Source organism: Notamacropus eugenii, chromosome 3 (assembly GCF_028372415.1).
Source record: "Notamacropus eugenii isolate mMacEug1 chromosome 3, mMacEug1.pri_v2, whole genome shotgun sequence".
NCBI classification, from domain to species: Eukaryota; Metazoa; Chordata; class Mammalia; order Diprotodontia; family Macropodidae; genus Notamacropus; species Notamacropus eugenii.
Genome location: NC_092874.1, coordinates 429,446,469 through 429,473,627, shown reverse-complemented (window position 1 = coordinate 429,473,627; position 27,159 = coordinate 429,446,469). Strand labels below are relative to the sequence as shown.

The following is a 27,159-nucleotide window of genomic DNA, read 5'->3' as shown; positions in this document are numbered from 1 at the left end:
TGCTCCTTGCGGTTCCCTGCGCTCGCCTAGTGGATTTCACTTCCACCTCGGGTCTGTCTGCGGAGGTCGGAGAGGGGGCGTGGCTTTAGCCGCCCGGGGAGGATTAGTGCCCCGCCCCCGCCCCGCGCCTGAGCCGCTGCCCGGGCTTGTTCCTGGGCTAGACCGTGCAGCATGGCCCGAAAGCGGGCGTCCTGCGAGGAGCAGCGGCGCCCCAAGAAGGCCCGGACCCAGGAAGCGGAGCCCGGTGAGTGGGGGGACCGGGCGGGGCGGTGGGCTTGGCGTCTCCTCGGGCTGGGGGGTGTGTGACTGGCGGGGGTGAGAACTCTGGCTGAGCCGCCCACGTGACGCTCCGTCTCCCGCCTCCGAGCCTTTGCCTAGGTTGTCCCCCAGGCCTGGCATGCACTCCCTACATCTCTGCTGTCCCTCAGGTGCTCGAGTTTCCTTCAAAGCACAGCTCAGAAGCCACCTTCCCTGAAGTTACTTTGCATTCTTTTTGTGTATATGTATATACACTCCATCCACCATCTCTCAATAGCTATTCCTTTATCCATTTTATGTCCTTTTCATCCACCCATCCAGTAGAATATCTCTCCATCTACTTAAATATTTATCATCCACCTAAATATCTGTCCATCTCCATATCCATCCATCTATCTGTCCCATTTGCATCTGTGTATCCGTTTATCCATCCATCCTTCCATCCGTCCATCTGTCTCATCTGTGTCTGTGTCTGTCTATCCATTTATCCATTCATCTATCCAAGAGTGTAGTGTAAGTTCCTTTGGCCCAGTGGATAGAGTGCTAGGCTTGGAGTCAGGAAAATTGAGTTCAAACCAGTCCTGACACTAGCTGTGTAACCTTGTGCAAGTCACTTAAGCTGTTTGCCTCAGTTTCCTTATCTTGTAAAGTGGGGAGTAATAATAGCATCTCCCTCTCCTTGTTGTGATAATCAGTCAAATGAGATATTAATTTAAAAATGTGTGACATGGTTCCTGACACATGTATTATGTAAGTGTTTATGTAAGTGTTAGCTATCGTCGTTATTATAAGTCAGTCAGACAGGTTTTTACTAAGCTGGACCCTGTTCTAGAGGCAGGCATTACAAGTGAACAGTGTACCTTCTAATGGAGAAGGCAACAAGTGCGTATAAAAAATGTGGACAGTGTCAAGATAAATTTAAGGAATACATCCCCATTTATGCCCAGATTTATTAAGTAAGAGATTGTTTGAGAGGGAGGGCAGCAGCAGTTTGGAGGATCAAGAAATGCTTCACGCAGGAGATGGTGCAGTTTCATATTTTCTTCTGTGGCCCCTGAGCCGGCACAAAGCTGACATTTAAATATAAATGGTTGTCAATTGACTGATTGTTGGATTAAGGCACTAAAGGATGGCTGAGCCTCAGTGTTCATTCAGTTCCACAAATACTTGTTAGGAGGTGTTCTCTGTGTCCTCAGCCCCAGAGAAGGGAAGGTCATGGCCCTGAAGGAATTTACATTCCGCTAGGGGGAAATTCCACACTAATGCGATCAGGTTGGACTGAGGTTCCAGCTCTTCAGTCTCTGAGATTCATGATTCTGTTCATTGTAATTCAAAATAAAACATAAGCAAATGCCACATCCAAAGAAGGAAAGTTCGTTTTCAACAGGCATCATCAAGGAATGTTTTTCTTAGAGGCTGGAAAAGTTTGATGCAGGTCTTGAAAGATATGTAGCATTTTTGCAGATTGAGATTGGAGGTGGGAGACAATAACATGTAGGAAACTGTTTGAGAAAAGTTACCTCCAGAGTTGGGAAAAAGCAAAAACAATGTATTGGGGGAGTAGTCCTCCATTTTGGCAGGGGGTGGGGGCATAGAGTTTGAAGAGAGGAGTATTGTGAAATAAAGCTGAATAGTTAGTGAGTAGTGCCACAGCCTTCAGGACCTTGAGTACTAGACCAGGGAATCTGGACTTTGGCACATAATAGGGAGTCATTGAAGTATTTGGGGACAGAACAGCAGCCTGATCGTATCTTTATATGAGAAAAATCAATCTTGCAGTGGTAGAAAGTATGGATTGAAAGATGTCATTACTTGTTTTAAAAAAAGGGTTGAACTGGATGAATCTTAAGGCCCTTTATAGCCCTGGCACACTATGCCAGTTATCTGGAAAGTTGTCCCATAGCATGACAGGTTCATTTTCTATTACCCCAAAGAATGTAGAATCCCCAGTAAGCTTATGTTGCATAGTATTTGCAAAGCTTAAATTGTGCCACTTATTTTGAGATTTTTACTTACAAATTCTAACTATAGTGACAGCTCTGAGGTAGGAAATTCAGCCTGGCATATACATTTTATGTTTATATGCATTCTATAAATAAGGAAACAGGTTTAGAGATGTTAAGTAGGTTTGCCTCTTGTCTCAGAGCAAGGATGTGTTCAAGCCAGGATTTGACCTGTTGTCCCTTCTAGAAGAATGCTAGATTTCTGTTCTAATTCAGTTTTAAAAAAACAAAACAAAGTGCTTACAAGAAATACACTGTATCACTGAGGGTACAAAGGAAGTGGCCAAGGCCTAGCCTATACAAGCACTTAAGTCAGGCTCCTCTGAATGAGTTGTGGTCTGACTGAGGAAGAAGTCACCGGAAGTGGTCCTCAGAGCTGTGATCAGATCTCCCCTGAGTCCTGCCAGTTAGAGAAGTTTGGTCCCCGGTCAGAAAAGCAGCAGATGCTCCCAGCGGGATCCCAGCCACATCCTCCTCAAGTGTAAACAAGGGCAGTGCTTTTTTTGTCAGTAAGAAGACACAAATCAACAGCCCCGGAATGTCTTCATTTTCATTTTCTTGTTCATATCAGGGCGCCTCTGTTTGCTTCCCAGTTCTTCTCTAGATTTTATGTTCTTCTTACAACTGTCAATGTAGCTGTTGTAGTCAGGGGTCCTTCTGGTCCATGGAACCATCACTGAGAACAGAGGGGCTTACGGCTTTTCTGCACTTTCAGGACTATCTCCAGCCCCGAGGCAGACATGACATACACAGGGTCACTTTTGCTAACTCAAAGAATGGTTCAGAGGTCATTGATACCTTTGGAAGAGGTAACATCCTTATTTTCAGGATGGAAAGACTGAAATACCTCTAACCTAGTCCAGTGGCTTAGGGCCAGATCCTGAAGTAGAAATCCTCATTCCCAGGCTGTTTCTCAAACTTATTAATTTAACACATATTCGTTCAGCAGGCATCTGCTGTGTGCCTACAGAAGGGAGTCAGTCCCCTGCCCTAAGGATATGTGCCTTTGGCCCAAATAAACTCCACCTAACCCGAGGACTTTAAGGAGAACTGAAGTGCTTAGAGTAGTCAGGAAGGGCTTTCCTTAGGAGGCACACCCAAAGGAAGCCGGGGGAGTCTCAGGGAGAGATTACAGGAGGCGAGATAGGGAGAGGGAGAATTTTGAGTTCAGGGAACAACAGGTGGGCCACTTTGGCTGGCATCGAGAATGCCCCAAGGGTGCCAATGCGGAGCACATCTTGAGCCAGACTGTGAAGGGTTTTAATGCCAAACTGAAAAGTTTGTGTTTTATCTTAGAGACAATAGAGAGCCATTGCAGGTTCTTGAGCAGGGGAGTCAGACCTGTCTCTCCTGACCTAGTCACACCCATTTGTTAGGAAAATTATTTGGCAACCCCATGGAGAATAGATTAGAGAGGAAAGATGGTAGGGTCAGGGAGAACAGTTCCGAAGTAATCCGGTGAGAGGTGATGAGACCTCAAACTAGGATGGAAAAAATATGAATGTGACAGATGTGGAAGTAGAATTCACAAGACTTGACAACTGATTGGCTGATGGGGGGGCATGGACAGGTGTTGAAAACTTGGATGAATAAAACAGCTTCTTCAGTACAAAAAGGGGAGTTTGGAGGAGGGGATTGTTTAAGGAGTGAAGATAATGAAGAGAAGGGAATACGGGTTTACAGAGCACCCATTAGGTGCCAGGCACTGTGTGCTGAGCACTTCTAAGCAATATTGGTACATTTGGTCATCAGTCCTATGTCAGGGAAATGAGCATCAGCTTGTTTTTTTCAATTGATCAATAAACATTAAGAGCACCTACTATGTGCTAAGCTCTGTGCAAAAAGAGGCAAATGATAGTCCCTGTCCTCGAGGAGTCTAATGCTTGTGCACAAGGTGGGTCCCTGTGGCTGTGGAAATACCGTGATGGGCTGGGGAAAGGTTAGAGACAAGGAAACAATTTAGGGCAGCAGTTTGACTGTCCTTACCAATCCCTCCCCGCCCCCACGCGCCCTTGCCTTCTCCTTCCTCCCTCAAACAGCTGTCTTTGAAGATCAGAAGCCAAAGAACACTCGTGTCCCCCGAGTCGCTAGTGGGAAAAGGAAAAAGAAGAGCAGTGACCCTGGGGGTCCCCGAGGCGGTGCATCAAAGAAGGCAGGAGTCAGAGCCAAGAAGAAATATGAAAAGCATCCCAGCGTGAAGGAGGAAGCCTCTAGCGACGGAGAAGATTTCACGTAAGATAGTTCTAAGCTTCTCTGTATTTCCCATCTGAAAAATGGCCATGTTAAGAGCTGCCTTTCTCTTCCTCACTGAAAGGCTCCACAGTGCATAGGGCACTGGGCCTGGAGTCAGTAAGATCTGAGTTCCAAGTTTAGCTTCAATATACTCACTAGCTGTGTGAACTTGGCAAGCTACTTGACCTTAGTTTCCTCAGCTGTAAAACGGGGCTAATAACAGCACCTGCCTCCCAGGGTGGTTGTAAGGATCTCAGAGAATGACATATGTAAAGCACTTTGCAAAGAGCTATATAACTGCTGTTATTAAGGCATTTTGAAATCTTCTGAATAAAAAGCATAGGATTATGTAATCTTAAAGTAGGAAAAATCTTGGAGATTGTCTAATTCAGACTCCTCATTTTATACAATGAGACTGAGATCCAGAGAAGAGACTAGGAAGAGCCACTACTAGAACCTGTCCCAGGCCAGCACCTTTCTTACTGCCCTAAAATGTTGGGCCCCAGACACAGTCACAAAATTTGAGAGTTGAAAGGGACTTCAGTCATCTATTCCAACCCATATGGGGAAAGAGAATCCTGGCTGTGACATCCCTCACCTGGGGCTAGTCAGCCTCCACTTACAGCAGCCATCTGTTCCACATGTGGATGGCTTTGGTTGTTAGGACATAAAGCATAAATTCACCTCTTTGCTACTTGCATTTTATTTTGTTCAAGTCTGTACTAGAGATGTGAGGCCATGCACAAGGCCATTCCCTGGATACCTCCCACCACTCTGGAGCCATCAAGGATTTCTTTTGTCACAGTGACTTTCACTTAGGATAGTGATGAGGCTTTGCTAAAATCTGGTAAATTATCCATAACTTTCTTCTGACCACTTCAGGAAGCAAGGTCGGTCTCACAGGACCAGTTCTTAGTTCTTTGTCGTCACTGCCTCCTTTTCTAGTTTCTCAGCCATCCCTTTAATGATCTTTCACAGAGTTGTCTCAGCCATTTGAGTCACAGTCATCTGCTCCTCACCTGCCGACTGCATTCTCTTCTCTTTTTTCTGAAAATTGGGAAAACCCTTCTGCTTCAGGCCTGGATGTAGGGTAGGATTTAAAGAAAGAAGAAACCTTAGAAATTCTGCCATCTAGTCCCCTCATTTTATTGATGAGGAAACTGAGATGCCCTGAGGTTAATTGATTCATCAGAGTTCAAGGCCTGGTCCTCTGACCCTGAATCTAGTCCTTTCTCTACTACAACACATCAGTCTTTAGGGACTTTGGGATATTTGAGTCTGAGGAGGGGAGAGGACTTAACAATTCATTCATTCATTCATTCATTCATACTTGGAGTGTTATTTTTTATTGTCTTGTTCACACAAAGGCCTTAGTTTTTTCACATATTGTAGGAAGGAGCATTTCTGTAGCCCTACTAAGCCCATATGTAAAGTGTGCTGAGCATTTTACACATATGATCTCGCAACCCTGGGAAGTAGGTGCTGTTGTCCCCATTTTACAGTTGAGGAAAAGGAGGTGATAGGTAACATTTATATAGTATCTACTGGATATGAGGTTGTGTGCTAAGTGCTTTACAAATATGATCTCATTTGGTCCTCACAGCAGCCTGGGAAGGAGGATATCGGTATTGTTGTTATTGTTATCCACATTTTTACAGTTGAGGAAACTGAGGTCAGTAGAGGTTAAGTGACTTGCCCAGGGTCACATAACTAGTCTATCTATGAGGCTGTATTTGAACTCGGGGCTTCCTGACTCCTGGCCCAGCACTCTCTGGCCCACACCATCTGGCAGCTGTTGGTATCTGTAATTAAAGCCTACTTAAGTTAGTAAATATTAATCTATCAAAGAAACCTTCTCTTGTGAATTTGCCAGTGCTTTGTTCCTGCTATGAACATGACCTTTTTTAGCCTCTGGCTAATCAGCCGGTCAGCAGGCTGACTTTCTCAAGTCAGCAAGCATGTATTAAGCACTCACTGTGTGCCAGGCACTGTCTTTAGTGCCTGTTTAGAAAAGCCAAACTCAGTCCCTGCCCTCAAGGGCCTCAATTCTAATGGGGGGAGACATCATGCAAACAACACTGTACGAACAAGACATGGGCAAGGTAAAGGGGCAGGCACGCGAATTAAGCGGGATTGGGAAAGGCTTCTTGGAGAAGTTGGGATTTAACTGAGACTTGAAGCCAGGAGGCAGAGACCAGGGGAAGAGAATCCCACTCACTGACTGCCCAGCCACTAAAAATGCACCGAGGCTCAAGCTGGGAGCATCTTGTGTGAGGAACAGCAAAGATGGCCAGAGTCACTAGGTTTCAGACTGGAGGGACCAGAAGGACTTCAGAAGCCAAACAGGATGTTATGTTTAATCCAAGGAGCCACTGGAGTTTGTTGAATGGGAAGAGAAAAGGAGTAACATAGACTTGTAGGATGGTCAGTTCTACAGCCTAATGGAGGATGGATTGGGGTGGAGAGAGACCTGAGGCAGCAGACTCACCACCAGGGTGATTTGCAGGAATCCAGTTGTGAGGGAATGAGGGCCTTCACTGGGGTGGGGGCAGTGTCCACGGAGAGAAGGGGGTGTGTTTCGAGAGATGATGCACAGGTGAAATCCATGGGCCTGGGCCACAGCTTGGATTTGAGAGGTGAGAGAGAGTTTTGCCTGACTACCAGGGGGTCCCTGGCCCAGCAAACATTGAGATCCCCAGTCTCAACAATAGACATTCCTTCTCTACTTGATTTTTCCTGTGATAGTAGTGAAGCCAAACTCCTGAGCAGTACAGATCTCTTCCAGGAGATTCAGCATTTTAGCGCTTGATACAGCCAGCACGGTGTCTTCTACAAACAGAAGCATCTGGAGGACTTCCTCAGTGCACAAGACCTCCTTTCTCACAGTGGCAAAAAGCATCATGTTTTGCCAGTAAAAATAAAGATGAGGCAAAAAACCAAAAAGCCAAATTATTTTCATTACCATGTTTGAATAATATGTTTAAGGAGCAAGAGCTCATGTAATGCATTTTAGAAAGTTCACATCCAGAATGGCTAAAGTACAAAAAAAGAGAATAAGTGCCAGTTACCTGGAAAATTCCTTGAGTATCTTCCCTAATTGTTAGGGAAACAAGATGAATTTGGCTCTACGGTTTATGCCCGTTGGCCAAGACTCACATGGATGGCATTTTTGTGATTGCCTTCATATTTATCTTTAACATGGAATGTTTAGAATCTTGTCTGTGGGCTTTTTTCCGTTGTTTTTTGAGGTAGGTTTGTTTATAGGTTCATCATTGTTGATACAGCACATGGAAGACAGGTCAGCAGATGAATTAATAGGAGATTCGCTATTAAAACTCAATCTTTTAATGAGAATTTCAGAAAAATACTTAAGGGAGACATCAGGCTCAGTACAAACAAATGTTTTTAGCCAATTGCAAATGACAGTTTTAAAGAGTCATCATTTCTTACCCTTAAATTTGATGAGGGAAACACTGAACTAATAGAGAGATGTTGGAACCTCTTGCTTGTTTCTTCCTGTGATATTTATAGTAACTTCACAAGTGTCGCCAAGAAGGAGGTCCAACCGAAGACAGAAGCGTCAGTGAAAAAAGACAGCCATAGAGAAAATGATGAAGATGAAAGTGAGGATGACTGGGAGGAGGTTGAAGGTGAGGCTCGTTGGCACCAACATGGCCTGCCCCTTAAATCTTTTGGTGGTGGTCTATTTTAATTGCAATCATGTAGTCTATGTTGTAGCTCTCTTGTTTTCTTGTGAATAAATATTTGTCCAGTTGACCTCACTGAGGTTTTCTCTAGGGCTCACACTTTTCAAAAAGCACCCTCCGTTATGACTGCCACGTCCAGGTATACTGACTAGTGGGATCAGCTCTGTGGCCAAGGGAACCTGTGGGTTCTGGTGACTCAAGTGGAATCCTAGGCTCTCGGGGCTGCAGGGCCCCCCTCAGAGCACCCACCCCATCCATGTGCATAGCTGCTGGCCCCCTCAGGGCCTTGAACACATCTTGCCTGTGCTTCTCACCCAATTCTAGCACAAGAAAGGTTCGGGATGGGTATTTGTTTAGGAAAGTCAGCACTGAGACTTAGACTTTCCAGAGATCCTGCAAGTAAGCAGCAAATTGTCTTGTTCGGGGTTACCTCAGGCTGTTGTTCAATGCCCCCAACCTTCACTCTTTCCTCACCTGCGCAGGAACTGAAAATCACTTGCGTTGTCAGGACTCTTGGATGACTTGGATGGGCTGGTCTTATTCTTGTATTTTAGGTGGTCCCATCCTGTCACCCCCACCCAGTGACTCCCCATCACTTTTCAGGAGCAAAATACAAAAATGCTCCGTTTGGCTTTCAAAGCCCTTCATCACCCAGTCCCTTCCTACCTTTCCTGTCTTCTGACGCCTTTCTCTCAACCTTTTACTCTTTGATCCAGAACCACTGACCTTCTGGATGTACCATGAGCAAGCCCCTCTATTCCTCAGCTCAGGGTGTTTTCTCCACTGTCTCCTTTCCCTGAAATGCTCTCCTTCATCTCCACCTCCTGACCTCCCTGGCTTCTTTCAAGTCCCAGCTTACATCCCACCTTCTAGAGGAAGCCTTTCCCAATCCTTCCTAAATCTAGCACCTTTCCCTCTGTTGAATACCATCTGGTTATTCTGGTGATAGCCTGTTTGTACAGAGCCGCTTGCCTCTGGTCTCCCCCATTAGATTATGAGCCCCTTGAGAGCAGGGACTGCCTTTTGCCCTTCTTTATATCCCCCGCACTTAGCACAGGGCCATGCACATAGGAGGTGCTTAGTAAATCCTCACTGACTGAATGAGCCAGAGCAACGGCCAGCCCTTGGTGACTGACTGACCAGGCTGCCAACGGGAGGCTGAGGCATCATCATGAAACGTTTCAGTAATGAAGCCAGGGGTCAGATTCATGGCTCCACCACTGAGTCACCACCTTGTGAATGGCACTCACAGCCCACCTTCTAAGAACTGTCAGATATTGTCACTGATAAAGCAGTTGCTCTCTCTCCAGAGAGGCTTTATTTAGATTGAGCTGCTGATATTTTCTAAACAGCAAGCCCGCCTTCTCGGTGGTATCTGCAGTTTTTCTAAATCATATGTAAGGTTAACATTCACCTTTGGTTGGTAGAACTTACCGAGCCTGTACCAGATGAAATGGGAGGAACCACAGCCTTCTTTCAATCAGCTCTGTCCACCAAGCCAGTGGAGATAGAGATTGAAACACCGGAGCAGATGAAGGCGAGAGAGAGAAGGTGAGGCCAGGTCCCCCTCTTTCTAGGTCTCTATCCCTCACAAAGCTGCAGCCTTTGAAAACCATGGGAGGTAAAAGGGGGCAAGGCAGCCATGGCCAAAATGTACCAGGAACCCCACAGGGGAGTCTCCAGTGGTTCCTCTGCATCTATCCCTGCCAGCGTGAGGCAGTGCTTCTGTCTATAAACCCTGTATGGCCTTGGCCGGCTCTGAGATGTCATAACCTGAGCCAGAGGCAGGGCTCCTCAGCAGAGCCCTGTGGTTTGGGGCACAAAATCCCCAGCAGATCACATGTAGCAGTCAATGTTCATGAAGTACGCAGCTATTGGAAGAGTAGCACATTGGAGGCTGTGCAGAAATGGCAGCCATACTCTGTGCCTACAAGGGGTTTTTAGGTTATTGGAGGCCAGGCACACACATATGAAAATACCTTAACTTACAGAACACAACCTACAAATGAGTGTAAATGTATGTAGTGCCCCCCAAGCACGTAATCAAGTGTGAAGGGTCATAGTTGAGTAATAAAGATGATAGGTTGGTTAGTCAGGGAGGGCTACAGTGCCTGGCACATAGTAGACACTTAATAAATGCTTGTCTGTTGATGTGTTCTGACCTGTACTAGGGAAGAGGATGGGAGATGAGCCAGACAAAGGCATAGAAGTGAGAATCATACTCAGTAGATCTGTAGGGGATCAGACTTGCTTAGGTGAAATGGAGAGTCAATGAGATGAGGTACGGTAATTAAGCATTTGTTATCTTGAGTAAGAGAGATAGGATGGTGAATCATGACCTGAGTTCAGCAATTGCTTTTGGATACTCACTGCAGAGAAAAAAGGCAGACGGAATTGGAGACGTACCTTCGGAGAATGATGAAACGTTTCACTAAGGAAGTCCGGGAAGAGACACACAAGGTCTGAGCCTCAGCATTCATTCAGTTCACAAAACATGTATTGGGCCCCTTCTTTGTGCTTGGTGCCAGGCAAGGTTCTGGCCTTCACAAAACTCACTTTAGGAGTGCTCTTCACTTGCTGAAATGATTTCAGATGCATCAGTTCTGAGATTTCTTTGAGATCTCTGATTTCAGGGGTAGAGTCTGGTCTGCTTCCCCAAGGTCAGAGAAAGAGATCACTACGAACATGAGTAGGAGGGTGAGACTGGAGCAGGGGACTTGATGATGTGGACAGGCAGAAGGTAGGAAGTGGGAAAGTGTAAACAGACAGAGGTAGAGTGAGTTTTACCCACTTGGAAACAGCCTGATTAGTTTTGGAAATAAGACTGGGTTGCTTAGTGAACCTGATGTGGGGTATAAATGTCAAGGGGTGTACTTTGAGCTGTGTCTAGGAGGCCCGAGACTTTGCAGGGGTGGGGAGCCTCTAGGTCTTCAAGTGCAGCCCTTTTACTGAATCCTAACTTAATCCAACAACTCCAAGGATTTGTCTGTGAACTTTGGATAAGGTTCCCCCCCTGCACTAGAGAGTTCTTACTGGTTCTGGGGCTGGGGAGCAATGTTAGGTCAGTGGCATTTTCAGCAGACTAGCGTAGCATTCTAGACAGACTGGAGGTAGAAAAGCTGAGTGGGATTGTTCCTGTAATCCCGGGATGAGGTGAGGAGATGCTGAATGTGAAACCAAAAAGGGAGGCAGAATACCAAACCTTGGGGAGGACACAGATCACAAAAGCAGACATATTCCAGGCTAAAATGGGACATTAATTTGACAACTCAAGACTCGGCTTGCTTTGGCTCAAGGGTTTTTTTTTTCTTCTTGTCTCCCTTGTCCTTATTCCCCTGCCAATAGGTACACCTGCTTTGTCTGCTAGCAAATGGGTTCTTTCGGAATAACATCTGTAATGAGCCAGATCTGCAGGCTTTCGGCCTCTCCATCATCCCAGCTCGCTTCACCAAAGTGCTTCCTAATAAAATGGATGTCCCTTACCTTTCCAGCCTGGTAAAATGGTATGATCCTCCATTCCTCCTCCGGCCTGGTCAGAGCCAGAGGCTTTCCCTTTAGCCTAGAGCACAGCCATCTAGTCACCTGACTCTCAGGAGTCCACAGAAAGGCTGAGGTCACTTGTGAGGGAGTTCCCTTTCCCCTATCAATGGAACAAGTGGCCCGTTTGATCCAGGAAACCAAGAACTACTTCAGTGCCTTGTTCCCAACAGGTTCATTGCCACGTTCACTGTCAATGCAGAGCTTTCAACAGATGAGCGAGATGACCTGCACTCCACCTTAGGAAGGCGTTTTGCTATTTATTCAGCGCGGGATAATGAAGAATTGGTCCATGTAAGTGACTCAGTAGTTGTTAGGCTGTGCACTAATGTTCTTAATAATGCTAAATCTATGTAGCGATTAACTTGGGAGCAAGGGATTTAGAAACTCTTTCATAAATTATTGAGTAACAATATTTAGAAATCCCAAGATGCCCAGTTTAGTTCACATGCTGGATTGTAGTCTTGGATGCTGAAGGCAGACCGGTGTTCCCTGCAAATAAGCATGCCTCCGGTCATTTGGATTTGGAGCAAGAGTGCACTGAGGACAAGTTTCAGTCTATTGTCTTTGAGACTAGAAGAGATGAAATAGAGAGGTCCTCACACAAGCTTTCCAGAAAGACTGACTAGGTCAGGCTCGTTTGAGTATAGCACAGCACAGCTGTGTGTTTGGCTGCCTCAGTGATTTCTTGCTCACCTTGGAGACATACAAAGCTTCTGCTGCTTTGGTTCTCCTTTGGCCAGGCTTTCCCAAATGGCACTAGCTCCGTAGCACCTTGAGTTTGCATCTGCCCACCTTGATTTGAAAAGCCTGAACTCGACTGAGCTCCCTGATCATGGACATGATGAAGAATGACTGGCCATTTTCTTTTTTGACTTTTTATTAATCTGTCTTATCAATTGTTAAGTTCAACTCTGTTATGTTGGGGAGCTATTCAGTGAATATTGCTTGGCAACAGTAACTCCTTGTAGCTTTATTGCCTTTTCACACTCATTGGCTCTTCTTCAGGTCTCTGTGTGGTAAGCAGGTCACATATTAGTTTCCAGACAAGAGGCGTGGGACTCAGAAGGGTTCAGTCACTTGCCCAACATCACATGGCTTCTTAGTAGTGAAACCAAGACCAGACTTCTGGTTTTCTGAATCTAATCAGTGCTTTGTTGCCTCTGATAGGATCATCTACAATGGGCCTACATGCACTAGGTGGGAGGTAAAGTTGTGCAAAATGGGGCCCTGTCCTCTTTTAGCAAAGGCCCTCCCTCCTATGTTGACTTTCCATCTGTTATTTTCTTTTGGTTATTGTCATTTTTCTGGGTGTGAGATGAAACCCCAACATTCTTTTAATTTATAATTCTCTTATTAATAGTGATATGGATCAGTTCTCCACCTGTATTTTTAATTAAGTGAGCAAGGTGCTGTTTTACAGACTGTTGAGAATACAGTCAGGAACAGATCATAACCTTTCTCCAGAACCTTATGATCACAAAAGAAAATTAAGGCATGTATATGAATAACTATTTTCAGTCCAATGAAGAGTCTCAAAGAAGGCAGAACATGGTCAAACCTGCCATGTTGAAGGAGGTATCAAGAATGTGTGATGGGAGTTAAATGAAAGACAAAATTACATGAAGTATGCATTGGATCAAATGACCCCTTCCTAGTCTTAGATTCTCTGGCATTTCTCTTCCAAAAACTGTTTATTCCTATCTTTGACAGCTTATCTATGGAGGAATCACTTTTTTATTTATCTCTTTATCCACCAAGATATTTAGCACAGGGGTGAGCCCTGAGCTCTCAAATTAATCTTTGTTGAGTGAATGATCATTGTAACTCAGTGGGAAATGATTTACATTAATGTTAATCTTCACAGTGTTGCATACTTATCTTTGTTTTTGTGGTTCTTACTGAAAGAATTTGTGTGAGAAATTGGGTAGAATTTTGCGTGAACTTTATGTCTTAGTTCTTTATATGAACTTTTGTCTTAGGTAATGAGGCTTTAGAATCCTTCTTTTTCTGCACAGATATTTTTATTGATTCTACGATCACTGCAACTTCTCACCCGGCTGGTGTTGTCCCTGCAGCCCCTTCCTCTGAAGTTGCTAGCAGCAAAGGTGGGATTTTATGGGGCCCCAAAGTAAAGGGGTGGGTTGTCACGGAGAAGTGAGAACAGTTATCTCACATTCTTTTAAAAAGGATAGCTTTTGGCACCTTAGAGTTGGGATTCCATGATGTAGCTTTTTCCAGATCTACCACACAATTCACTAACAGGGAAACTGATCAGATGGTTTGGGAATTGGGAATTGCATTCTAGTTTTAGCTTTGTCCTTAAGTTGTCAAGAACCCACACACAAACCATGGCCTCTCTTGGCCTTCTGATCTCCCTTCTGTGAAATGAGTAACTGTCCTCTTGCCTCCTTGAAGATTAAGGTGATGAAGGAGTCTGTGGGACAGACACTGAGCTGAGTAAGACATGCTTTTAAGACTCTCAGGTGAAGATGCCAGGTTCTATCTGTGTGGAGGTTCTGGTTCTTATTTTTACTACTGTTTTCTGAAAACGTGTTGATTTTATAGTTTTCTAACTTCTCCATTTCCAAAATTTCACTAGAAAGAAGGGTTTTCTACAGGGTGGCTAGTGCAGTACAGAGGGATAAGTGAGGGGAAGGGGCTTTTGTCTCAGAGATAGGTGATAGAAGTTGCTTTTTGCTGTGTAGTTGTTATGCTTATGGGACTCTTGGCTTTTCTATAGTTTGTTAAACTGGTGCATTTGCTCCATACCAGACTGACTAAATCCGATATGAATAAACTGAAAAACATCTCAGATTCCTTGGGTTTTCCTAACAGTCAGCAGCTTGGTCATATTGCTGCCATAGTTCCTTGAGGGCAAGGACTTAGTTATCTTTGTATGTTTCCTAATGCCTATTATTGGACTTTATATATAGTAGATTTCATAAATGTTGAGTAAACAAATGTATTAATGCTCATAAAATGAAAAAAAATAAAAGCTAATATATAATCACCTTCTCTGTTCCAGGGCAAGAAAAAGTCCCTAGAGAATCCTGGAAGTTCTTCTCAGTCCCCCAGCCAAAAGGCCCAAACTCAGATCAGATCAAAGGCTAGCACAGGACGAGCAGCAGCTTCTGCTAAGAGGGCAGCAGAGGGCAAAAAACCAGAGCCTCAGAAACCAGCAGTGGGTAGAAAAAAGCAGTCTTCTCCTAGTGAGGCAGAAGACATGGTGGTAGAGAAGGAAGGAGCCCAGAGACCTGTAAGGGAAAGTCGGAGGACTTCGAAGGTGTGCTACAAAGAGGAGAGTGGTAGTGATGGGGACAAAAGCAGCTCTGATTTCGAGCTCTCAAGTGAGAATGACAGTCACTTATCTAATGAAGATTCTCCACCTGGTACCCAGAGACCAAGGAGATCAGCTCCAGCCCAGAGGATAAAGGCAGCATCCACGGTCAGTAGAAGGAGAGTCAGAACATCAGCAAAGAGTAAAAGAGATGGTGGTCAGCCTTCCATCCTTTCAGCAGCATCCCCAGAGTCTTCAGGCACCAAGAGGGGCAAGATCATTTCTAGTGAGGAAGAAGAAGAAGAAGAAATCGGGAAAGCAGTTGGTGTGGACCAGTGGCTAGAAGTGTTCTGTGAGGGGGAGGATAGGTGGGTATGTGTCGATTGTGTCCATGGCGTGGTGGGCCAGCCCTTGACCTGTTATAAGTATGCCACCAAGCCCTTGTACTACATCATTGGCATTGACAATGATGGGTGTGCCCGGGATATCACACAGCGGTATGACCCAGCCTGGATGACCGCTACCCGCAAGTTCCGTGTAGACTCAGAGTGGTGGGCTGAGACCTTGAGACCCTACCAAAGCCCTTTGGGGGCAAGGGAAAGTAAAGAAGAAATGGAGGTAAGCCTTGACTCCTGGGAACCTAACTGCCCCTTGTTAAGTGAAGGTGTTGCAGCTGGTGTTTGTTCACATGACACAGGTAATATCAAACGAAAGATGTCTGAGAGGATGAGGAAGATATGACTGCCAAATTAGACTAGAAAGAAAAGAGGCGGGGCTTCTAGGAAGGAAAGCAGGTACTTTATTTAGCTCAATGTCCCTGAGATGTGAAGGCCAGGCAAGGGAGTGACCTTATCCCAAAACAGGACCTTTCATGTGTTAGATGATTCACGAATGTTGGAAAAAGGAAGGAAAGGGAGAAAATAATGCAGTGAGTGAACATGACTCTCTTTTAGATCCAAAGTGAAACTGGTCCCATCACATATTTGTAGTGAAAGCCTTCAGTGCCACAAGAAAACACAGAAATGGCCAGTCACCTTATTCATGGTCACTGAGACCGAGCAAAATGTGATTTTTTTTTTTTTTAATGTGTCTGGAGCAGAATAGTCTTGTCGCAAAGAGAGCTTGCCTTGGGCTGGCTCTTTCTTCATTGTTTATAAGCAACTATAATCTAACAGTGATTCATAGTCTACTCTGAATAAACTGAAGTTCATCCAAGGAAAATTAACCTTTCGAGTCTTATGATGTATAACCTTCCTTCTCTAGGTGGCCCCTGCTTGAAAATTGGATCCCAGCTTCTTGCCTCCTCCCCCACAGAGAAATAGGGAAGCATAGGGTGAGAAAGAAAAAGGCAGCGATAAAAGTTACTGAAAGATTGGGAGTTCAACTTTATAAAGTCTTAAAGGAACTCTGTGGAAGGGCTCATTTGCAAAGCACCATTGAGTAGCTCAGGCAACTGATTTTTCTGTTTCTACTAGGAATTAAACTGGAGGGTTAGCACCTTCATTTCAGTAAAGAGGCTTAAGTTAGACATTAAAGAACTTTTTGGTCGGCTTCCCAAAGGAGGTTGTACATTCTCTTCCAATGAGGACTTATGATCTGGACACGCAGATGATCAGCCATCCACCCAGAATGGTTTATTTACATGTGTAGCTGCAGAGAGTGGGTCACATGCCTTCTAAAGTCTAATCTGACTCTAAAATTTTATATTTATTGAAAACCTGTTTGTTAGTGGGACAGAGGTAAACTAAGATCATTGCAAAATTATCAACAAACTTGATCATTAATCCATAATAACAGTTGGTAACCAACAAATGTTGGTTAGTTGAGATAATAGTTGGATAGTCGAGAGAAGTCCAAATTTTATTTAAAAAAAAAAAACAAAACTTGCTTTCTTTAACAAAGACCTTACTTAACATTTTGTCTCTGGCCTGTGCAGTTTCAGGCAAAACTACAGAGCCAGCCCTTGCCAACTGCTATCGGCATGTATAAGAACCACCCTCTCTATGCCTTGAAGAGGCATCTCCTGAAATATGAGGCCATATACCCAGAGACTGCCGCTATCCTTGGGTACTGTCATGGGGAAGCCGTGTATTCAAGGTAAGAGGACGATTGTCAGTGTGCAAGTCATCCTAGCTGGTAAGCAAGAGGCCAGTTTCAGGGACGAGGCCTGGTGAGTGAAAGAGGAGAGTTCGTTGGGGTGAGGGGGAAGGGTAGAAGAGGGGGAGCACATGATCACTGGAAGAAAGTGGGTAAGAGACAAGACTTGTGAAGGGGTAAGTGAGTGGCAGGGTCTTTGGGAAAGAAAGAAACCCTCCTCAAAAGTTAAATGTTTTATCAAGGATGTGGTACACCAATAACAAATTATCTCTCACCAATCAAAGTACTCCGCTGTAAAGGGAGTTGAGGGCAACGGTCATGCTAGTAGTGTACATGTCCGCATTTCATTGTTGAACTGCCATTCAAATAAGAGAACATTTGTAAGGAACTTAGCACAGTGGTTGGTACATAGGTGCTTAAGAAATACCTGCTGAGTGTTGGAAGTATGATTGTAAGATGATTCCCAGGGTTGTGGTTTAGCTTTAACCCCAGGAGTGGGAATGGCCAGGAGTGTGCCTGCCATCTGTTATGGCCTGGCTCTTTACTACAAGTAAGCCCCTTTGCCCCAGCTGGATTGTATGTTTTATGGGAACCATGCCCTTTCTGTTGTTTGAATCCCCCCACAGTGGGCATCAGAGGCTAGGCATCTACCATGTACTTGGCTACTATTGCTACTTTTGAGTAGTCCCAACTCTTAACACAGCATTGTCTGTATGTGCAGAGTAGATGGTGGCTGCAAGGGGCCCTTGATGGCAGAGGACAAGGATAGCTGGGAAAGGGAAGGGAAATCCAGAGGCTGGCGAGACAGACATGTGTGTCTGGGGCCTTTAGATGGACATGTTGCCAAGCAGGACAGGAGGTCAAAGTCAGGCATTATTCTGCCTAACTTAGGCAACCCCAAAGCCCATTCCAAGGAATTATTTCATGTTCTTTCTGTAGATAGATATCAGAGATGATAGTTTCCTTCTATTAAATCTACTAATTAATATCTGTACTTATGGAAAATGACTGACATGTTAAAAAAAATATAGGTTTCTGGTTAGTCATGGAATAACTGATTTTTCCCATATATGTCCCCCTGGTGACGTCTTTAGGGACTGTGTCCACACCCTGCACTCAAGGGATACCTGGCTGAAGGAAGCACGAGTGGTCAGGATCGGGGAAGTTCCATACAAGGTAACTGGGCCCTGGCTGGTTTGGCAGCTTGATCATAGCAGTTTGGATATCAGGTTTGAGGGAAAGGGAAGATGTCTAGGGGCTGTTAAATGAGAGGAGACTGAAACTCTGCCTACTGTGGAATGAGCACCAGAGGAGGGCCTGCAGGCTTAGAGAAGGAACCAGTGTGTCATTTGAGAAACTCTGGCCGGGATCTGAGTCCAGAAAACAATGGCCAGATGTAGTTCAGGGTCAGTGTGGAAAAGAGCAGAGCCCTTCTGACTGTGTCTATTGATAGCAAGTGGTCATTTGGTGATTCTTCCAGCATATCAGAGATTGTCAGAGCTAGGCAGCTTAAAAAAAACAACCCTGAGGCCCTGATTCCTTTTACAGGTTTCCAGCCTTCCCAGATAAGCCAGGTGTCCTATAGAAGAATCTTGGGTTAAACCTATGGGTCTGGCTGGTGTTCATAGAGAGGAGGGCAGAGCTGGAGTAGCTCACCAGGGCTGGTGGGGATGCAGAAACCAGCTTGTTCATGTGCCCAGTCCACGGCTGCTGTTCTAAGCAGAAAATGACTTTTAGATTCTACTTTTTGGAGGTTTATTACATATGTCTGGTTCTCCTTTCCAATATTTTCACTAAGATCTAAATCAGGGCTTCTTAAAGTTTTTCCATGCATGACCCCTTAAGTACTTCTTCAACTGAGAATCGCGGTCCTATATGGGATCACAACCCATAGTAGAAGAAACATCAAAATGAAATGCTAGGTTTTACCTTTTAAAAAAATATTTGCTTGCCCCCCTCATATTCCTGAGAAAGAAACAGATTCGAGATGCAAAATAGTTCCCTACAACTTCATGATAGAAACATCACTAGAAATGAGTATTTCTAATTTCTAGTTCCCAGTCACTTGTTCCTTGAAGCAGTCCTTGAATGTCCTTGAAGCACTGTGAAATGCCCTCAGGCAAAGTCCTTGGCTGAATTTTTAGCATTCAGGTTAGCAGCACTGATGGTTGGGGCAGAGGGGTCTAGAGTAAGGCAGCCATCTACGTGGTGAGCAGTTTCAGACTGGCGTGGGGCAGGGAGAAGAAGTTGCTCTTCAAGAAAGCCCCCACTCTCTGATGGCTCCCACCTAGAAGCCAGTCACTCCCTGCTAGAATGGGGAAGGTGGGTATGGAGAGGGATTCACTTTCAAGGGAGGATGTGGCCACGACTGGCTTTCTTCCCATCAGCCCTGTCCGTGGGCCTGGGCTGGCTGTTCCCATGCTGTGCCCTGAGCATTCTCTGGAGCCTAGGGCCCCTACAAGATCCAGCTGCATCTGGGGATCCCCTTTTTCTGTTTAGACTTTCCCATCCTTTGGTCTTCACAACTGGCCACCAGTAATTTCTGGCTCTTTTCCATTCATTCCAGACCATTCTCCCTGCATTTCAGTCCCTGGTATTTCCTTTCAGGGGTATTCCCACATTTGTTTCTGAAGCCACCACCACTCTACATTAACAGGGTAGAATGACTGGGCTAGCCTGGCTCTGGGAAAGAAGCCCTAGCTTTCCTACCAATGCCTTCTGCCCTGAATAAAGTTATTCAGCTTTTTCTACCTTCTCCTTGACTCCCATCAAGTGAAAATAGAGGTTTTGTCTCCAGGGACTATCCATGAGATCTGGACAGAGGGTCCTCATTGTTGGTGCTTTCTCTGCAAGATCTGTCTGTGTTGTTCATACGCTGCTGCTGTCCTCCTGATGCAGATGGTGAAAGGATATTCCAATCGTGCCCGGAAGGCCCGGCTGGCTGACCCACAGTGCCGGGACAAAGATGACCTAGGTCTCTTTGGCCACTGGCAGACAGAGGAGTACCAGCCGCCCGTGGCAGTGGATGGGAAGGTAAGTGGCCAACAGAAGAGTGGGGTGAACCTCCCCCAGAAAAGAGAGGGAGCCTCATCATCCTTTGTCTGTGGCAGGTTCCTCGGAATGAATTTGGAAATGTTTACCTCTTCGTACCCAGCATGCTACCTATTGGCTGTGTCCAGCTGAAACTGCCCAACCTGCATCGAGTTGCCCGAAAGCTGGGTATCGACTGTGTCCAGGCTGTCACTGGCTTTGACTTCCATAGTGGCTACTCACATCCTGTGTAAGGAAGACATCAGACCAGCTGGGGTCCAGCTTAAACACCAGGATTGAGGTGGTTTTTAGTGTGGGAGTAAAAGGTCATTTTGGGGCCAGCATGGATGTTAGTTAGCCCAGGCTTGGCTGGAAAGATTGGGGACTCCAGGAAATGAAATGGGGGCAGTTTAGGCATGGCTACTTTGGCATGCCAGGGGGTCTTGGTGGCTGGATGACAACTCTAGGGAATTCTAGGAGAGGACTTGAATGATTCCATGCCTGTGGGATATGGCTGGGATGAGGTGCATTGTTGGACAGGAGCCCTCTTACTGCCAAACCCTGAGCTATGTGTTGACCTACCCCAGGAAACAAAGGCAGTTCTCTCAAACCTGAATATTTAGACGTGATTCAAAATACTATTTTTGTCCTCAGCCAAAATCCCAGCCCTCTGTCATGGATGCAGCCAATCATGAGACTGTGGTACTATCTTGAAAGCCCAAAATGAGAGATGAGGATGGAGAGGGAAAGAGGAATTGAGACCCCAAGTGCAGGGACAGAAATGTCTGTTGTAAGCAGTGAAGATTGGTGATACATCTGTGTTTCCTTGTTTCTCTCAGTCTGTATGGAAGAATCTTTGAAGTACGAATCAGTGCCACCATCTCTCCCCCAGCTCCACCCCAGTGTATTTGTCATAAGAGGGCAATGAGTGCCTGATGTCAAACTTGACATCTCTCAAAGCCAACTCCAGTCCTCTGCACCCAGTAGGCACCAGATAAGTGCTCGATGGCTGTTACAAAGTAGTTATTACCAAAAGAAGGTTAGTCCCCAGTAGGAACTCCTCTGCCTCCCAAGAATACACATCGTGTTGTCTTTTCTGCAGAACTGACGGATACATCGTGTGTGAAGAATACAAAGATGTGCTCCTGGCTGCCTGGGACAATGAACAGTCACTTATTCAACAAAAGGAAAAAGAGGTAATGCGCTTCCACCTTAGAAGCAGTCTGGGCACTGTGGCAGCACAGAGAAAAGCACCAGCATGAGGCTCTGGTCACAAACGTGCCACTCCCCAGGCCTTGGATCCTGCTATCAAATGAGCGAGTCACATTAGAGGATCTCTGAGATCCTGAAAAAGGATGGGATCCTAGCGGATCCCTCCAGCCCCGAGAAAGGACAAGATCTTGTCATGCAGGGAATGCAGAGAAATAATGCTGTGTAAAACACAGTGAGGAACCTAAAGCTTATGGAAAAACAGAGCATTTGGTACTTTGTCATCACAGAATGTCGACTCTGGAAGGGACTTTGAAAGGTCAGTCTGACCTTAGTTTACAGAGGAGAAAACTGAGACTTCTCAAGGGGAAGTGACTTGTTCAAAATCATGCCAACAGTAAGTGCCAAAGCTCAGACTTGAACTCGAGTCTTCTGAGAGTTTTGTTTCCAAGGCCAGTGCTCTTAGCACAAGGTCCCACTTGTCCTGGTCATGGGAACTGCATGCTTCCCCTTCAGAAAACCAAATATCAGGCCAAGCGAAGCTGCCTTGGGTTGTGGGAAGAAGGGTGACCAGACCAGGCCTGGGAATCCTAGTCATTCCCTTGCACTGACCTCGAGGGACCTCAGAATTTTAAAGACAAAAAGAATGTCTGCAGCATGTGGGTCAGTATATCCCTCTGTAATAGCCCTGGGACACGAGCATCCGGCATGTGCTGGAGACCTACCTCCAGTGCAGGGGGACCAGCCACATCCCAGGTCTGGGATAGGTTTGGTTCTAAGGAACTTTACCTTCTCTTGAAACTTTTTTCCATTAATTGTTTTGCCCTCGGGAGCCAAACAGAGTAAACTCATCCTTCTTTGACATAACCCATCTTATCTCCCCTGAATCTTTTCTTTTCCAGGTCCTACGTTCCTAGTTCCTTCAGCTGGTCCTCATGATAGGAACTTTGTTTTTCCTTATTAGCTTTCCTCTGGACTGTCTCTGGCTTAGCAGCATTCATCTTCAAATGAAATGCCCAGAATTGAACACAATATTACATATTGGGTCAGCCTGGGGCAGAGCACATTTGGAACTATCACTTCTTTATTTCAGAAATTATTTTTCCCTTCATCAAGCCCAAGAGTGCCTTGGCTGCCATATTAACTGTTGACACATATTGAACTTGCAGTCTACTAAAGATGCAGATCATTTTTGGATAAACTCTTATCTGGGCAAGTTTCCCCCATCTTACAGTTACAAATCTGGTTGGTTGGTTTTTTTTTATTTAAATAGAAGTGTAGAACTTGACATATTTCCCTAGGAATTTCCATCTTAACTCAGTTTGGCCCAAGTCATAACCTAGCACAATCTTTTGGGATCCTGACTTTCATCCAGCCTGTTGGCTTTCCCTCCTACCTTTGTGCCCTTTCTGCCTTTATCGAAGTGATTAAGAAAAATATGAAACAATGCAGGGCCAAGCCCTGATCCCTGGGGCTCTCCACTGAAAACCCTCCAAGTTGTCATAAAACCTTAATGATTCCTCTTTGATCTGGTCTTCAAGAATGTCACAGAGTTGTAAAAAATAATAATAGTTTAAAATACAATTTTAGGAATCAGTTAAATTATCTAAAATTAGGTCAGATGTAGAATATTAATTTCTAAACTGAAATCATTCACATCCTTCTAGAACCCTATCTTTATTTTTACCCTGAAAATGCCAGCATTAACATATAACTTTCTTTCTTTACTACCATTTTGTTGTACAACATAGAAAAGAGAGAAGAGAGTCCTGGGCCACTGGAAGTTACTGGTGAAAGGGCTCCTCATAAGAGAGAGGCTGAAGCAACGCTTTGGTAACAAGGTAGATATGGGTTCTTCACACACCTGCTTATGGGGAAAGATCCTAGATCAGATTTCTGAGGTGATGGATGCATTAAACATCTGAGTGGCTGCTCCACAGTATAAACCACCGAGCACCCCTTGAAGTCAGCCTGGTCTCCATACAGGCCGGCACCACCTAATGCTAGCAGATTTGGAGAAAATACAGTCATGACCCAGTATTATGGGGGCAGTGGTCCTTTGGGGTTTCAGTATGATGGCTAAGTTTAGGTATTAATTTTATGCTGGTTGGAGGACCTTCCCTGTATGTGGACTGCTAGACTAGCTGGGTCCCAGATAAGTTGTTGCATCAAGAGGTTTTCAGCAAAGGAGAGTCCAGAGAGCTGGGCAGCGAGGCAGGCAGCTGTCTGTTGCTCTCTCCCCTTGAGCTCTTGGGCTGCAGCTCCTTGGATGAGTTAATTCTGAATTCACTCTAGATCGGGGGTCAGCGAACTGAAGTTTATATCCGCAGTCTGCTGTTGTTTTGAGGTAATTAAACCTCTCAAGAGTTTGGTTTTAGACTCATCAGCAAAATGAGGAGAGTGGGGAAAACCATGTATCCGTGGTTTCCAGCCTTTTCAAATATAAAGACCACTTTCTGATGTCAAAAAGTTTCACAGACACCTTTCGCCCTGTATGATATTTGTATTTTTCCTTCACATTTTGTTAAAAAGTGACCTAAATATCAAAACAGTAATCCTAGGAGTGTACGTGGACTTCTGCACTAACACTTAGGGCTCTCAGTGGGTGCAGAGTCCACAGACTTTCACATCTCTCCTTCCTTTCCCTTCCCCCCCTTCCCTTTTCTCCTCCTTTCCAAGACCTAGGTCTTCCTAATCTTGCCCACAGTGAAAATACGATGGCCATTAATGGAACACGTCCCAGTACTTAAGAGCATGGCAGCTGTAATCTTTCTGTTGATAATGTTATAGTCATTGCACAGATTATTTTCTAGGTGGTTTGCTCTACTTTGCAGCCATTCATGTAAATCTTTTCATTCTTCTGTAGTCATTATGCTCATCATTACTTATAGTACAATAATGTTCTTTGACCTTGACATACCAGTTCCCAAATCAGTGGGCATCATCTTGGTTTCCAATTTTTTGACACTACGAAAGGTACTGCTATAAATATCTTTGTACACATGGGGCCTTCCTTTTTTGTCACTGACCTTCCAGGGGGATATATGCCTAGCAATACAATCTTTTAGTCACTTTTTTAGCATCACCTTTTGACATTCTAATGGTCCCAGCCTAAAGTGGTGGAACAGATGACCACTGAATTAAGTTAAGGAATAGTGTGCTTCTTACAGATCATAACTGGTCATATATGGGTCATTGTCATAATGACATTGCATGCCGTGTTAAGGTTTTTTCCCAGCAGCCTGTGAGAGAGGTGGTACAAGTCTGTTATCTCCATGTTAGAGAGGACACAGTGAGACTCAGCTGCAGCCTTTCTCCTGTGATTGTTCACTTGTGTTTCTAGGATGAAGCTGCTGGAGCAACTTCAGAGGGAGGAGCAGGATTCTCGTCGGATGAGGAAGGGACCAGCTCACAGGCAGCAGCTAAAAATCTGGCTGCCTCCTGGCCCCAAAACCGAGAAACTGAAGAGCAGCGGGAAGTGAAAGGAGCCAGGAAGACCAGAAGGGAAAGGAGAGGGGAAGCCAAACACCTGTTCCCCTTTGAAAAGTTGTCATTTTGAGTAAACAGCACCCAGATACTCCCACTGCCGTAGCCATACGGTCCCCTGACTGCGCCAAGTAAAGGCAGCTGGGCAGCAGCTCAGTAGATTTAGGTTGAGGAAAGGAAGAGGAAGCTGTCCCCAGTCCCCTAGGTGGCTCAAGTGCTGCAGGACCCCTCCTCCCATGAGGCTTTAGCTTTCACTCAACCTCTCAGCTCTGAAAAGTTTTTAAAGCCAGATATTTTTCTACTTAGCAATCTTAACTCTTAAGTGGTATCTTTCAAGTCTGACATATGCTGAGTAAATGGATTTCTTTGGAAGTCCTTAGGAACTTGGGGCAAATGCTGGATAATTTTCTTTGTGAGAAGCACCAGATTTTAATAGATTCTGCCTATGTTCTGCAAATGCAAAAGCCCTCTGCTGTCAGTTTAAACAGAACTTCCATTTAACAGAGAGCCATCTTACCTTGCTGACTTGTCTCATCTGCAAAGGTTTAATGCAAATACCTCTTCCCTGGCCTTAACTGCATTTTTTTCCCTGAATTTTCATTACAGCTTAGTTCCTACAATATTATAATCTTTGGATTCACTTCAGGATGTGAGTACCTATGAAAAAAGGCTAAAATCAGAGGGAAATAAATCCCACAATGTAGAATACTGAAGAAACAGAAACCATCTTGAGAGAGCCCCCAACTGTGGTCCTGGTTAAATAGAAAATGTTTTACATTGTAGGTAGCCAAGGAGGATAACTTTTTAAATCACTTTAGGGGGACCAATAAAGCTTATATAAACACTGATTTCATTGTTTTCTTTCATAAAAACATGGTAAAAAAAATCTGAAATTATCTGGTCCTGTTCCAGGGGTGGGGAACTTGTGGTCTTGAGGTCATATTTGACCCTCTAGGTCCTCAAGTGCAGTCTTTTGACTGAATCCAAATGGTTCCCCACCCCAGTCTTACTCCCCCATTTTACATATGAGGAAACTAAGTCCCAGAGAGGGAAGTTGATTTGCTCAGGGTTACCCAGACAGGGAGGGGCAGAACTAGTTTGAGAACTAGTCCTGTCCTGTAGCCCAGTGGTTAAACTCAGAAGGAGGGCCCATTAAACCTTACAGGATTCCTGAGAGCCATACTGACTCAGAAATCCATATATTAATATCTGTGTTCTATTTTGGCTAAATATTTCCCAATTAAATTTTAATCTGGTTTTGGAGTACTAAGGAATATTGGTATCTGATACCTCAGCTTTCCACAGCCCCACTGGATTCTTTTTTCATCACCAAGGAACCTTTCACTCAAGAGTTGATTGGTGACTCAGAATTCCAAAAGCACCATTCAGCACTCATCAGAAGGATTTTTGCTTTGTTTTGTTTTCCTTCATGAGTATATCAAGTATATCCACACAAAGCCCTTCTGAACAGAAAGTATGATAGTAGGCCTCGGGGAAAGGCAAGAGACGCAGTCAACCAATGACAAGTAAAATACGTTTGAATGTTAAATCTTTCTCAAAAGTCTTGTCATTTTTTTTATTAACATCTACACAGCAATATATTTTTTTTAATTAATTGGCTAGTGTGGCCCTATGACAGGCACTATTAGGAATTTGAGTGAGCGAGTTTTGGCAAAACAGAACTTAGGGTGTGACTCATGTGTAACAAAACCCTCTCCAGTATAAACATGTTGAGAAACAACTGAGGTTCCCATAGAAACCCTGCTGCTGCAAAGGCAGCCCCACTTTCTAGAGAGGCCATCTTACCCCAATTTTGATTTTTAAGTTTCACAAGAGGAATTAGTTTAGGGTAAGGTAGGGAACTCACTGAGGGCCCAGTACAAATCACCTAATCTCACTGGACCTAGCGAGGAAATTCTGCCTGCTGTGCTTAGAGAGTTGTCTAAGGATGCCGAGAGAACTTCTTTGCCCAGGACCACGCAGCCAAAGCTGTCTTCCTTAACAACCTGCTGTACCGCACTGGCTCAGTTTCTCTTTCATGACTGAGCACAAGTTTCAGAAGTCATGAGCTATCAAGAATTTATTCCCTGATTGACTGAACTTGAGTCAGATAGATGGTCAGTCTTCAAAGCCTCCTCTACTGGTTAACTGTTTAGTCTGAAAGCCTTTAAAATAGCTCTGAACCAGGAAAAATCTTGTGTTCAAACTGCTTACTTCATCCAATTCTAATAAAGTATGCCTAGAAAGAAAAAGGTACTCAGTGCCCCAGTGTAAGGTAGAAATTGCAAACGGAACAGAAAAAAACTGTTGATGTCTTGGG

The 27,159-nt window shown here is 44.8% G+C and overlaps 1 protein-coding gene across 3 annotated transcripts; it reads left to right on the top strand.

Moving 5' to 3' along the window:
• Positions 1 to 107: 107 nt before the first annotated feature.
• Positions 108 to 25,687, top strand: XPC (XPC complex subunit, DNA damage recognition and repair factor). 3 transcript variants are annotated; one of them, XR_011964686.1, is made up of 17 exons: positions 108 to 244; positions 4,301 to 4,493; positions 8,025 to 8,143; positions 9,628 to 9,751; positions 10,576 to 10,660; positions 11,546 to 11,703; positions 11,911 to 12,031; positions 13,756 to 13,845; positions 14,766 to 15,635; positions 16,954 to 17,114; positions 18,209 to 18,290; positions 20,013 to 20,147; positions 20,225 to 20,394; positions 21,247 to 21,340; positions 21,644 to 21,750; positions 23,105 to 23,194; positions 24,697 to 25,687. XR_011964686.1 is itself a non-coding variant. In XM_072598366.1 (16 exons), the coding sequence occupies exons 1-16, from the start codon at positions 172 to 174 to the stop codon at positions 24,910 to 24,912; spliced, it is 2,535 nt and encodes an 844-aa protein (XP_072454467.1). In that variant the 5' UTR covers positions 108 to 171; the 3' UTR covers positions 24,913 to 25,687. The 3 variants fall into 3 exon arrangements, 2 of the variants coding, with proteins under 2 accessions (XP_072454467.1, XP_072454466.1); XM_072598366.1 differs by lacking the exon at positions 21,644 to 21,750 and having other exon boundaries at positions 14,766 to 15,389; XM_072598365.1 differs by lacking the exon at positions 21,644 to 21,750.
• Positions 25,688 to 27,159: the final 1,472 nt, after the last annotated feature.